Source organism: Carassius gibelio, chromosome B2, assembly GCF_023724105.1.
Source record: "Carassius gibelio isolate Cgi1373 ecotype wild population from Czech Republic chromosome B2, carGib1.2-hapl.c, whole genome shotgun sequence".
Classification (NCBI taxonomy): Eukaryota; Metazoa; Chordata; class Actinopteri; order Cypriniformes; family Cyprinidae; genus Carassius; species Carassius gibelio.
In genome coordinates, this window is record NC_068397.1 from 7,941,651 (window position 1) to 7,956,891 (window position 15,241).

The window sequence follows — 15,241 nt, forward strand, 5'->3', positions numbered from 1 at the left end:
TTAGATAACAAAGGTTAAGGGACTTAAGCATGTAAGGTAAAAATAATTTTAAAGAAATGTTCCTAGCATTATGTATTTTAAACAGTTTAAACTGAGATTTGAGATAAAGAAACTTTGACATTTTTAACCTATTTGAATGATTTAGGGTTATATGTTGTAATGAATTTGATATTATAGTCTAAGTTAAAGTTTGGCGAAAATTGTCAAAATAAATAAATAAATAAATGAATAATATTTTGCAAAGTAAGAGAGAGAGAGAGTGCTTGAGTGGAGACAGGGATGTGCTCTGCTTCTCTTATCTGCCTGCTAAGTAAGAGTAACCAAAACAGAGCAATGATTTTAAGACCAAAACAACCCAGCTGATTTTTCTCAAAATAAAAATCATTAATGAACAGGCAAACTTTGAGATTAGATAAGAGACTTGGTACAAACTAGGTAAAATGCACAGACAATGTTTAAGTTTAAATCCTTCCGATTTAATACCAAAAGCGAACCTTGAATATGAGCTGTTAAAATATTAATGTGTTAAGTATGTGCATGCACGAGGATGGCTACTATAAATTTTTGGGGGACGATTCTGTTCCTGTTTTGTTTCAATTGTGTCACTAACCTCTGGAATGAGTGTTTTATCATTACAGATGTGTTAAGTGAAATTACTTTACAGAAGTCGATAATTCTGAGTGAAACTAATGAAAAGAGAATGCCGAACATGGGACGAGCTTTAAGAGGATTGGTTATCCAGCTCTGTCTGCTACTGGTAATAATGACTTGTTTTGTCTTTTATAATGCTGATTTAAATCACTCTCTGGATTAATATGTTAAAGAGTGTTTATATGATTGGATTTGTGAAATTTAAGTTTGCCGTCCAAAATGGGTTTAAAATCCATGCCTAAATTTAAATGAGGGTCTAAATTTGAACAAGTTAACACTTTGTTGTTTGAATGGTAAAGGTAAATATTTTAGACTTGACGGCAGAAAAACAGTGACAGATTGGCTAAGTCACTAACCAAATTATCCAGAGAGCACCCTCACATAAAGAAGCCTGGTGGGAAAACAAAGCAGTGAATCCTGTTTATGTAATATATAGTGCAAAAGCAAAAGCAGCCGTAAGGCTTTGTGGCTCCTCAAGGTCTGAATGACGCAATAGTTTGGTTTATGTAGAACAGAGATAAGTTGAACAAAAACGTGTGGATAGCCCCTTAATGGAGGAATTCCATAACAAAAGGTTTGAATTAACTGAAATAGCACAGCAAAATAAATAAATAAATTTTGTTTAAACAAAACAATTGTAATAGGCTCTATGGAGCTGCTTATGAACACCTGGTCAAGTCAAATCAAATTAATATTGTGAACACTGATAGGGCTTTTTGATAATGTTTCAATACAGATTTACAGAAACTGAGGATGTCTCTTTAATAAATATTTGGCCATTTAGAACTAAGTAATAGTATTGTTCATTTAGTAATAGTATTGGGAAATCTGTCTGCTCTTTTTCAGTTTATAATAATTTTGAGTAAATAAATATCACTGCCAAATGACAAACATGAACGAGGGTTGTTAAGACATTGATCACGTAGCTGACCTGTAAGCAAAACAAAACAGTGAGAACTAAATTGACTTTATACGAAGTATTGATGATTTGCCTCTGAATGTGTCATTAATATAGTCTGAGTACAGTAATATGGTATGATAATTGACAAGATTTGCATTAAAAAAAAGGTCATGAAAAGGCAATGAGTATGGTTAACAGTAATGTCATGGTATAAAAATACATGCATGACAATAAGTGGATGGGTTAGTTGTATTTTTGAAGTTAGACACTTCAATACTTAAAATGTAATTTTGATCAAATGTTGTTAACTATGACAAGTTTAGTTTAATGGTCCATGTATGTTTAAACAGCATGTGATCTATGATGACTGCAACTGGATTCGTGGTGAAAGTAAAACTTAATAAAAGGGCTATTAAGTAATAAACTAGGAACTGCTCTAGGTTTTCGAGGAAATAATGATTATGATTATTTTTATTTTTATTTTTAAAGATGGCTCAATATTGATCTTACTTATTTTTGGTTTGTTTATTTTTGTGTTTTTTTTTTTTAACACCAAGTTTGGAGTGAAAGGGTAAAATGGATATTCAATCTCTATAATTGCACCATTGATCGGGAAAATTATAGATTTTCATAAAATAAGGGTATCTTTACTGGGATTTAGGTTATAAGCAATGTCTGTATTTGGTATCTGTGAGGTGACTGAGGGTCTGACATATGTCAGGAATGCAATAACGGTGGTTATTCATTTAGCCCGGCTTCCAGAGAATATTATATATATATACACGTTTATTGTAATGAGTTTATTTTAAGATATGACCAAATTAACTAAAATTCATCATAGTTGTATAAGACATGTTAAAAGAAAACAATTAAGGCAAATATCCTTCTTAAGGGTAAAAAAAAAAAATGAATTGGTTATAGTGTATACGGTTTTATTTAATGATTTGTTAAATATGGTTAATGAATATGCAAATTTAGTCTTAAGGTTGTTGGATAAATGTTTTGTTTTAGAGGGTAAGTGTGAAGTAGCTGTAGTAGGAAGAGAGGTATTTACAAAGAGATGTTGATGAAAGTATATATGGATGGAGGACACTTTTCCATGTAGAGGGACACACAGAATGATTCACTGGAAAAGACATTGTTAAGAAAGACTAGTGCAAGTGCAGATATTGTGGGATTAAGTAAGTAGATGAATGTATATGGGAAGTAAGAATGTATATGGGAAGTATTTTGTACAAAATAATGTGTTTATTACTAGAAATGTCAGACAGTACCAGAGATGTTAAGTATATGCACCTGCTTAAGTTGACAAACAGCCTGCATTATTAGCATGCATCACAACTACACCTGACCTCATTTATTAGACCAGATGTGGGGTATTAGACCCCACATTGATCTAAAACGGGGGACTGAAGGAGTGGATGCCGAGTTGCCATATCCTTCATACTGATATTATATTATATTATTACATGATTTCTTGTTTGACTATTAATCAAGTTATAGCAAGAGTGAAATGTGTAACCTTATGTCTGCTGTATTTCTTTTCCTCAAGATTAATGTCCACATATTATGTGTGTGTATCCAATCGTAATGATAAGACACTTGCCAGTGCTAGAAAGCCTTGAATTTTAGATAAGTTCTCTGTGTATGTGTGTTAGTATCTGTCTGTACAGGGAGAAGCTCAGACAGTCCCAGGACAAATGATCAACTGCCAGTGTCCAGCATATCAGATATACGTCTTTGGAGAGTTTTATCTAGGTTTTGGAACCAATCAGAATTTTGTTGACTCATGTATTGACGCAATTAGTATCCTCTGTCAGGGTATAACTGTGGTTGATTTTGTATTGTACGGGGGGGGCGGCCTGCGAACTCCTTCGAGAGTGTTGAAGCTGACTTCTGCTGATGAAATTGCAAACTATTTTCTTCAAGTAAAATTATTATTATTAATTGAACTCATCTCTGACTGTTGGTCTTTATTGCGACATATCTGGTCCTTGGGTTTTAACTGTAAATTCCCCTACAGCAATAACGGCAAATTTGCTCTGCATCAGATGTTACACTTGAGCGATCCTGATTTACTAGTAGAGGATTAACGTTTGGAGTTTAATTACGAAAAGAAAATGCGTCTCTTTGTCCCCTTACTGAACACACGCGTTCGCCAGAATGAGCTTTATGTGTTAGTTCGTATTCATCCACCAACACCGCAGCATCAGCCTCGTTTGATGCCTGCTTTTCAGCAATATATATCGCAACACGCTCTGGCAATGTGTTCTTAAATTGCTCTAAGATTATTAAGTCTGTCATGTTATCAACTGATTGAACATTAGAGGCGACGCACCAGCGTTGGTATTGTAACCGCAAATCTCTCGCAAACTCCACATTGGTTTGATCGAAATATCTTCGCATTCCTCTGAATCACTGCCGATAGGCTTCTGGAATTAATTCAAATGATCTTAAAACTGACGCCTTTATGATTTCATAGTCTTTCGCATCGTCCACACTGAGAGCGGAGAACGCTCTCTGTGCTTTCCCCGTAAGAGTACACTGCAACATAAGAGCGCGATGTATTTCAGGCCAACCCTGCACGTCTGCCACCCTTTCAAATAACAGAAAAAAAGTGTCGACATCCTTCTCATTAAATGAGGGAAGAAGCCGTAAACTAGTGGAGATATCGAACTTTGAATCCCCTAAACCAGACATTCTCCCTTGTCTTATTAAATCCAAACGTTCAGCTTCAAGTTCAAGCTTTTGCTCGTTTCGCACGTTTATTTTGTTCGTTTTGACGCAAACTGTCCATATGCATTTGATGTTCTAACTTATGATTTTCTAATTGTAAGAGTAATAATTCTTTTTGTTCAGCAAAGGTTAATTTTTCAGCATGACCTGAAGTCGGAGAAACTATTTCATCATCATCATCTTTAGATGCATCGGCAGACGCTATCAGTAAACCCTTGGCGCACAAGGCTTCATTCACTATACTTTTGATCTCTTTTTTTATATCGCTTACTTGAAAGCTCTATTTTATAATGATCAGCAAGTTCTATTAATTGTTCTTTTGTCAATGCATTTAACAAAACCTTCGAAGGTTCCTCTACAAAGGTTTTTACCGGTGACGCCATCCTTCAAACAATGCAGACCGCTATTATTATTAACTCAAATCAACGTTTCTTATTACAGTCTGTACGATCTGAATAAATTAAACATGGACCGGGTAGGACAGCGATATTTTCAAAACCATATAGCCATTTCTCTTAAGCTTTCAAAGATACCCCATACTATTTGCCTAGACGCAAATCTTCAAACAGGTCTGCGGTGGGATGGATTAAACGACGAGCCCGCAGGAGTGGCTAAACAACCAGTAATCTGGCGATTTCCCCAATTCCTCGGTAGTGCCCCCGAGACTAATGCTCTAGCCACAGACCTGTTCAAAAACAAAAAAACCACACGACCCAAAACGATGCAACCTACAATGTAAGCACAAAAAGAAAGGTTATGGTTAATTGATTAAATACATATCGCTGAACTTACCCTCCATGTCCAACATTCCAGTGTAGCCTCTGATTACAATAGAAAAGCTATTGTCCTGACTCCAACAAGACAACAAACATTCATATTAGTCCCAGACACGCACAAGGCACAATATAACGTTTAGGTTTAGCCTACTGTCCGACCGCACAGCTTTTTCCTCTGTTCACATTACTTGCAATTGCCCAAAACGCTCTCAAATAGTAACAAAAGAGGCAGGAGAAAGTTCAGCAAACAAATATCTAAGGATTTATTTGTTAACTCAAAAGTGTACATAACCAAAAATCAAATTAAAGCAACAATTCAAACACGAAGCAACACCGCTCTCTCCCGCTCTCTCCCGCTCTCTCCCTCTTCAACGCGCCACAACCAAGCCCTTTATGCCATCAGCTGGGACACGCCTCACGCGCCAGCACACCCCATCAATTAAGCACAGGAACTGAACTAAGATAACAACAAGACACGGAAATACGGAACAGGAGAAATACAGAAAATCGCTGGATGTAACAAAAAGATATAAAAGTTTGCACTGAATTGTGCTCAGATAGTAAAGCTGGTCCAGAACCGCATTCAGGAATGGAAGCCATCTCCTTGCAAGATTCAGGACCTGGAACATTCTCAGGGTAGGAATTTAGAGACACTGGTCAGGGATTAGAACCAGCTCTCAACTCAGATCCAGGGCTAAAACAAGCTGTTGGATCTTTCACTCTCTGGAATGGGTTTAGGGACAGCAACCTTGGGATGGATTCCTGGACTGGGGTAGGCATGGTACCAGATACAGGAACTGGAAAGCACCCCTGGCCAAACTCTGTGAAAAGCACCGGATCCAGGCTGCGCTCAGGAAGAGGAGCAGGGAACACTACAGTGTGCTCTAGACAAGCGGACACTGGGAGGCACCTTGGAGGAGAATATACTGGATTAGAGCAGGATCATGGCAGAGCTCTGAGGTGAGTGCGGGCACAAGACTGAGCTTGCGCTGGACTCTGACCAGGGGCTGGAGCCCGCACTGGATTCTGGCCAGGAACCAATACCCTCAGAGGCCCTATCTAGGCCAAACTTGAGTCTTTAATACTTCATCATTCCAGGGCACAAGGTAAGAGATTCAGATAAACACCTCAGAATACTCCTTGATAGGGTGAAATTGATAGGGAGCTTAACTGGGTCTCTTTCAGGAGGATTGCCAGAAGCAGAGGATGGGTGGTGTGCTGGAGAACCAGGAGCAGATTGCTGGAGTACTCTAAGGTGAGTAAACAGAGAGTTGCATCAGGTAAGCTGTGCAAAGCAACTGCAAGACCAGACAATGAGAGTGTGTAGTGAGCTTGTTCTTATGAGTAGCTTGATTTGGCAGCGACAGGTCAGGAGGATCCACTGATAGATTCCAGGTGTGAGTGATTGACAAGGGTGTGCAGGTGAGTGGCAAGAGGGATGCAGGGAAATGTAGTAAAGAGACCTCAACTGGTGACTGAAAAGGGTATGTAAGAGAGTACTGTTCGATTTGGTGTTATACATACAGTATGTTATCATATTCATAATCTCATGTTTACTAGGTTTGGGGGGGTGTTTGGGGTTAAATATTGTCCTCAAAAACAATTTCACATGTCCTCCAAAATGACCCACAACCTAATCAATGTATATGTGAACTTCTCATGAAAAAATTGTTGAACAAACTACTTCTCACTTCTGTCAGTAGGTTCACAGCATAGCAGGGTCAGAAAACTCTCAGATTTAAACGAAAATGTATGTATGTAATGGCACTCTAATATCTAATAGACAATATGATATTAATTCTAATATGTAATATCTTAAGATATATTGAGTGTTATGTTGGGTTTGGACTGCTCTAAATATATATGTGATTAGATTAGATTAGAGTAGATTAGATTAGATTCAACTTTATTGTCAATATGCAGAGTACAAGTACAGAGCTAATGAAATGAAGTTATCATCTAACCAGAAGTGCAAGAACATAGTGTTTTATATACATATAAGTGCAGAGTAAGTGAAGCTATGATTTACAGAATGTACAGTGGAGTTGCTATTTGCAATATTAAGCAGAGTATGTACAGAAAATAGATAGGAATGCAATGTGGGATTTTATGTACATCAACAGCAGCAATATAAGAACAGTAGTAAAAAATACTGTTGGTTGAGTCTACAGTAGTATTGTTAAACAATGTGTTCTATGCAAAATATCAGTAGTGCATTAACATTTTTATATAAATAGTTGACTGTGCTTTGTACAGTAACAACATTAGACAGTTTACAGTGCAATAGCTTAAACAATCTACAGTCTATGCAAAATATGAGTAGTGCAAATACATGTTTGTAAAGAACTGTGACCAGTGCAGTAAGAGAGCAGGTGCAGGTTAGATTAGGGTTGTGGAGTTGTGGAGGGTTGTGGAGGGTCACGGCCTGGGGAAAGTAGCTCTTCCTGAGTCTACTAGTGCAAGAGCATAGGCTCCTGTAACGCCTGCAGGATGGAAAGAGGATAAAAAGTCCATGTTAAGGATGAGAGGCATCCTTGATGATGTTCCTGTCCTTGCCCAGGCAGCACTTGTGATAAATGTTCTCAGTGGTGGTTAACTGGGTGCCTGTGATCCTTTGAGCAGTTTTCACTACCCGCTGGAATGCTTGAGGGCAGATGTGGAGCAATTGCTGTACCATACTGAGATGCAGTTTATGAGTATGCTCTCAATGGTACAATGGTAGAATTCCACAAGGATCCTGGGACTTAGGTGAACTTTCTTAAGGCTCTGTAACAAGTAAAGGCGCTGTTGTGCCTTTTTGACCAGGGTGGAGGTGTTAAAGGACCAGGTGAGGTCATCAGAGATGTGGATGCCAATGAATTTGAAACTCAAAACACCCTCCATAACAGCTCCATTGATGTAGATTGATGTGTGTGATGACTGGGGTCTGTTTGTCAGAATATTTAGAATTCAGTTGCGGGGGATTACAGGGTTGAATGCAGAACTCAAATCAATGAACAGCATTCTCGCATGTGTATTTTGACTGTCCAGGTGTGTGAGGGCAAAGTGAGGTTACGTACTAATGTACTTGGCAGTGTTGGTCTTTACCTGAAAGAGCTATGCTTGTTGTATTCTGCTAGCTGAGACCTTTTTTTTAACAATGCAAGAAGACTGTTCTGTATAATACCTACCAGTTCCTACATTCAAGTAAAGTAAACTTTATGGCCTGTATTTTTTATAGCATGTGTTGTAAAATATTGTATGTAGTTTGAGAGTAGGCACTGAGGTGCAGCCTATTTCATCAATATCCACTCTTCAATTTTTGACCTCGCCACTGACTGGAAATCTAAATCTAAAATCTTGTGATGCAGCCTAAAATGAAAGGTGCTGTATGTAGGATTGACAATGAGTGGTTGAACTAGGAATTGCAGTCCAAATTCAAAATATAGGAGAGGATTTCTTTCACCTGGACCCTTCTCCTCAGACTTGACGCACATGCAGGTTATTCTCAAAGAAGAATAACTATAATCAAACCGTGTTGAATAAAAAAAAATATAAAAAAATAACGATTGGTCATAAAAAAAATATTTTTCAGTAAGTACTCCTCAGATGGAAGAAATTATGTTGTGGAGATAGCTGCTGAATGAACTGAATGTATATGATAGTTGGAAATTACATACTGCATGTATGTAACTGGACATTAATTTCAATCTTGAATAGATTCATTAGCAGATGTTATTCCTTTACCTTATATGTGTGGTGTAATTAACAACAGTCCTGTACTGTTAAACCAGTGTGGTCCGTGCACCAGGGGTTTACAGAAACGAGTTGCTTAAGGCATACCTTAGCAACAATCACTAATGAAAATATTGAACAGGTAAAGTTAATCAGAATTGTAATAGCTACACAAGTGACTTGATGGAAGAAATCTTTCAAAGCAGGCTGATTTTCACAGTGTGGATGTACTAGCATTGTAGCTACATGGAATGTGAAACTTTATGTTGTGTTCTTTGGTTTGTACATAGCACTAGACAAGACAAATGACAAGCTCCATGAATCAAACCAGACTCTGGTGCTTATAGTGAAACATATTTGGAATTTTGAGGAAGCTAAGCATCTAACTGATGTGGTTTTTAAAACTGCAGAGTTGACAGCCCAGTTATGACCTTTGCATGGCATTCCATTTTTCTCCAGTGAGACCTGCTTTCCTGCATCAAGGCAACACATCGGTACACTCTGCAAGAGGAAAAATAAACAGATTTGCCCTAAAAACCATCTCTTAGAGCCAAACAGAGTCAAATTGTTTTGAGATAGGGGATTGTTAACACAGTCTACCTTTTCCTCAGTTGCCAGAAGCTTGATTTGTCTGTATAAGTATTAGGTCCCTAATCACATGTGGAGGGGACAGGATTCTATTTACCCTCTTCATCAGTGCCACATTGCACAGCTGACATTTTGACGGATGGTGCAACAAGAACAATGAATTGGATTGTTTCACATGAGAGTACACCAGTAAACCAGTCGCATCACTTTTATCAAACTGACAATGTAGATTGATTGGACCACAACATCTCTGGCACCCACTTTCTGGAGACTCGGAACGTAGCTGAATGGGCTCAGCACACTCAGCTTTGAAGGAGCTACTTTCTGTTCATGTGGGAAAGCAAAAATCTGGAAAATCTGTCAGTTTTGAGCAGGCCCACATGGAATATGTACACACACACACACACACACACACACTCTTGCACTTGCAGAATTATTGCTTCAAATCACTATTTTTTATTATGAAATAACATAAAGGGCATAGGTTACAATGTGTGTTTTTTTTTTTTTTTTTTTGTATCCAGAGAAGAAAAACTACATCAAGGTTCTTAAATTAGTGTCTAATGGACCTGTAAAAACTGTTATGCACTATTTGCAAGTGCATAATGTTCACCAATGCTAATTAATATAACTTGAAATGTACTGTCTTAGTAGTCAATGTTGAAACTGAACATTGAACAGATGACATTTTGAGTGAAAAAACATGATTAGATAAAAAATAAATACAGTGTACTTCCAATTTATGCACTATGCACTATAGACAAGATTTATGCCAAACCTTGGGAGGACTTCACCGTTCTTTATGCTCACCTGTTTATTCATGAAGATGTAGATGATGGGATTAATGACCGTGCTGGACTTCGCTAAGATGGAGGGCACTATGCTAGCCTCCACAGTCACCAGTCCTGGGGCTCCAAAAGTGGCCAGCAGAGCCATGATCCCATAAGGCAGCCAGCAGAGGAGATAGAAGATCACCATGGTGATCACCATGAGAAGAACCCGGTGTTCTCTTTTGCGGCTCATTGGGGTGTTCACACCACTGACCTTCATAGTCAAGGAATAGATGGAGATAAGGAGATGTACCATCAGTAACACTGTTAAATAATATTTGTAAAACAGATCTAAAATTATCCAGAAAATTATCCAGAGCATAACAGTATATCATATTATACTGGCTAGTAGTACTAGTGAATATCAAAAACAGCATGCATTTTTTAATCATCAAAATCTTGAACAGCAAACATTGTGACTGAAAAGCATAATTAGACATGATGGCCGTAGCCAGCTATGAGGTCACTGAGGTCCGGACCTCTGTAATTTTTTCATGTTTGAAAATAAAATGTGTTCTCTGATTGACTAATTTGCTGCTATAGACTCCTCATATGAATGTCTGCATGTATAATTAACAATGTTAAGCATTTGTGGTTTGAAAATTATCGCTGCAAGACACTTCCAAAGTGAATGAGTCTTCAGAGTGTTGTGAGTGAGAGCGCAAGACACAGCCCCAGATCCAGCTATTATAAGCATTTTTTAACTTGTTTTTCCACTAAATGTAACACTTTAGAAATAAAGTAGGAGGTGCGGTCAGCGATAACTTCATGGTCAGCAATAACTTTATCTTATCTAATTTCCCAAAATATTTGAAATCATTTCAGTTTATTTTATTTATTCTATCAAAGGGGGTTATTATAGACACCCCCTGGACCTCACTAATTTTCAAAGGCTATGGTCATGGACATGGTCAAGTGGTTAGGAGTTGGATGGTAAGATGTATGGTAATAGATGGCCCATTAGCATTACTCTGTATAGAACACTGCTAACTAAAAAAATCTTCCTTTTTACTCAGTTGGCCCAGGGGGATCAATAAAGTGTTAATCAAGAGCAATTCAGTATCCTCTCATGAACTGCTCAACAACAGTAGATTGAATGCTTAAGGCTCAGGGACTTTCAGGGCTATTCATGCACCAAAGGTACCACGAATAATTTTACTTTTCATCCAGGCAATTAATTCCGTAAAGCCTGATCTATCTATCTATCTATCTATCTATCTATCTATCTATCTATCTATCTATCTATCTATCTATCTATCTATCTATCTATCTATCTATCTATCTATCTATGCGCACACACAAATAACGCAAATATTACTTTTTTTATGTGAAAATTTAGTTTTATCCAATTAAAATACGCCGTTTATTTATAAAGATAGCAACTATTTTAAAAAATGTCTTAAGTGTCTTTTTGTAGTTGTTGATGTTAGCTCCAGGCTGCATCAGCTGTTTCCGTCTGACATTAGCTTTACCACAGCCAGTCCTTTGGTAATGTGGTTAAACGTGAGATATAAATTGTTTTGGATGGGTAATCTTTAATCTTCTTAATTATTTGTTCAAGAGCAGTTTCTTGGGCGGTGGGTAAGGCAAGTTAGAAGAATTTGTGGTGAAGTAAATGTTACATAAAAACAAAAGTAATTTCTACATTAAATAATTTAGTTAAGGCAAAAATTAAAAATAAAATAAAAATTCTATGTTAGTACTCAATTTAAGATGCTGTTAAGATAAAGTTGGGACTCATAAGTATATTTTACTTGGAACAGTTTGTTATGTTTACAAGGATTCTTTAAGTAAATATCAAATTTATGATCCCATATTTCCCATTATGCACTGGGGCATGAATAATTAAAAGTTTTGGTCATACTTTATTTTAGGGTCCAAGTCTCACTATTAACTAACCATTAACTATGACTCTTGCCTCAATTAACCCCTTATTTGCTGATTATTAATAGTTTATAAGGTAGTTGTTCAATTTAGGGCAGTGGTTTTCAACCTTGCAGGTGGGCTGCAAATTATAATATTGTTAACATATATAAAAATGTCATAACATATAATAACATCATTTCATATATATAATTAAATAACAAAAAAAAATAATATTAAACTGTAACTTTGCTTCCACTATTCGAGCTGGCTGATTGGTTTAAGAATAAACCACCAATTTATATTTTTGCTGCATATGCTACAGAACAACAAATTCAAACATGAATAAATGGCTGTCAACATGTTTCCTCCTGACTGCTTGCTCTGCTAACTGTCTATCCACTGCCGAGCTCTGCCTGGATCTGGTTTTCCCGTTTTGCTGAGCGGTGCCGCCCGAGTTATTTTCTGTTCATTGCCAGTTCATTCTAGGGCTGTGCGATTAATAGAAATAGTCATAAAATCACAATTTGACCGTGCGCAATTTATAAATTGCTTTACAGCACGATTTTCCGCGGCCCTGACCTCCCGCAGTACTATGCTATCAGAACTATATATATTTTGCCATAAGTCTATAAATTTTGTTACACCTTTACTATAGTGATTATTTTGACTTATGTCTGTTCTAGAGACATTACAACTTTTTGAAGAAAAAATTTCAAAGATATCGCAAGTGTTTTTTTTTTTTTTTTTTCATATCGCACAGCCCTAGTTCATTCAATAAATGCAGTTAACAATCTAGCTTCTGAATACTAAGTTATTAACCCAACAATAGCGGGGTCAGTTAATTTTTTTTTATGCAGTGGGCCGCGCAAACATATGTGTTTGGTTGTGTGGGCAGCGAGCTGAAAAAGGTTGGGAACCACTGGTTTAGGGTATTGGGTAGGATTATGGATGTCATGCATTATATGTACTTTATAAGCACCACTAAACAGCCAATATGTTAATAATAGACATGCTAACAAGCAAGTAGTTATTAGTGTGAATTGGACCCTATACTAAAGTGTTACCAAAGTTTTAAATTTTTCAAATGTTTTCGAGTTGTATTTACACAGTTTGTTGCTTTTGATGTTAGGTATAGTAACATACTTTTTTGTGACATCTGGAGTTTATTTTCTACTCAAAATTACCCATTCATACTCAAACACCGTTCACTGATTGTTACCGTCATTGTGTATGGTGTACCATGTATGGAGGTCTCTGAGAAATGGAGACTACCGAGTTACATTACTGGCACTTATTAGGGAGAGCAAAAATCTATCTCTTGGATCAGAAAAATAAAGTTAGTGTTGAAAATATTGGGTTTGCTTTATTTTGTCTGAATATTACTGAAATATACAATATGAGATTAAAGGGTTAGTTCACCAAAATATAAAAATTATGTCATTAATGACTCGCCCTCATGTCGTTCCGACCTCCGTTCATCTTCGGAACACATTTTAAGATATTTTAGATTTAGTCTGAGAGCTTTCTGTCCCTCCATTGCAAACGTATGTATGGTATACTGTCCATGTCCAGAAAGGTAATAAAAACATCTTCAAAGTAGTCCATGTGACATTAGAGGGTCAGTTTGAATTTTTTAAGCATCGAAAATACATGTTCAGACTTAATGCACTTGTTCAGACCGAAATTAACATTTTCATACCATCAATGTTTTTTTTTTGTTTTTTGTTTTTTTTTTACCTGAGAGCTGTTTTAATCTCTTCCATCATGTTGAAATGAAAACTGCCCAATCAATAAGAATAATGCCTTTGGTCATGTGCCCATTGCTGCTGTTGCAGAAAACTATGGACGCACACAGAATACTTGCTAAGCAACAGTCAATAGAAAAGGATTAATTAGGAACCAGCTCTCCTTTTCTGTACTTTTGTGTTTGACACACATCTTAATGAATAAAAATCAAGTAAATCCGGTTTGACTTTATCATGGCAAGCTCCTGTGTGTTTGTTATTGTAACACACACACACACACACACACACACACACACACACACACATATATATATATATATATATATATATATATATATATATATATATATATATATATATATATATACAGATATGTATATCAGCATCTTGATAAGAAAATACCATAACACAGAGCTAAATTTCTGTTTTTATAGGGGCAGCTGTGGCCTAATGGTTAGAGTTGGACTTTTAGCCTGAAGGTCGCAGGTTCAAATCTCAAATTGACAGCAGGAGGTGTAGGTGGGGGGAGTGAATGAACAGAGCTCTCTTCTACCCTCAATACCCATGGCAGAAGTACCCCTGAGCATGGCACTGAACTCCCAATTGCTCCCCAGGGGCTGGAAAAAATAGCTGCCCACTGCTCTGGTTGTGTGTTTACGGTGCGTAGGTCCCTAGGGATTGTAGGTGGGGGGAGTCAATGTACTGCGCTCTCTCCACCTTCAATACCATGACTGAGCCTTGAGCAAGACACTGTACTCACAACTGTCATGTCATTTTCACTCTTTTTCACTTCACTTTCAATTATTTATGTGCCATCTGCTGTCTGAAAGTGAAAAAAAAACAATCCTTCCTTTGCAGGGAATTTCAAAATTTGAAACAAAATGTGTTTCCTATATCATCTATTCTATAGCAATGTAATTTTTGTATTGAATCCTAAAGTGTTTTGATGTTGACATTGGAAGTGCACTGGGTTTAGAGTTTAGGAAAGATTAGTGCCTTAAGAGGAGAACCAGGCGGAATTTGCAGATTTTATGCAGAATTTATAGAGGAAATTGAATGAATAGTAAACATAGTGTTTTAAAATGAGCTGAGTGTACCATGCCCTTATTGGTATCTGAAAACATAATTAATTTAGCAAACATATGTAATAAACTAAGTTCAAGGGATTGGGGGATGTGGGAATAACTTTGTGATTGACAGGTGGTGCAATACTGAAGAAATCTGCAGAGCTTTCTCATGAGTTCTGTAGAACTCCAAGAGTTCTGTAGACTCCAAGTGAATCTGCTCACATGCACCAAGTCTACATTCAACTTTAAATTCAATTTAAGTAATCTTTCACTAAAACAAATCAACTTAATATTCACTCTTTTTCTTTTAACAATGGGGTTTAACTACACAGAACCAGAAATAAAGGGAATCATCTGATAACTCGAA

General features: G+C 37.0%; 1 protein-coding gene across 1 annotated transcript in view; it reads right to left on the reverse strand.

Annotated features, from left to right (window-relative positions):
• Positions 1-15,241, reverse strand: part of tmtopsa (teleost multiple tissue opsin a) — a 144,898-nt gene that overhangs the window by 34,980 nt on the left and 94,677 nt on the right. Inside the window, exon 3 of the mRNA XM_052549394.1 lies at positions 10,177-10,410. Coding sequence (XP_052405354.1) covers positions 10,177-10,410 — 234 coding nt within the window. The remainder of the gene's footprint in view (positions 1-10,176; positions 10,411-15,241) is intronic.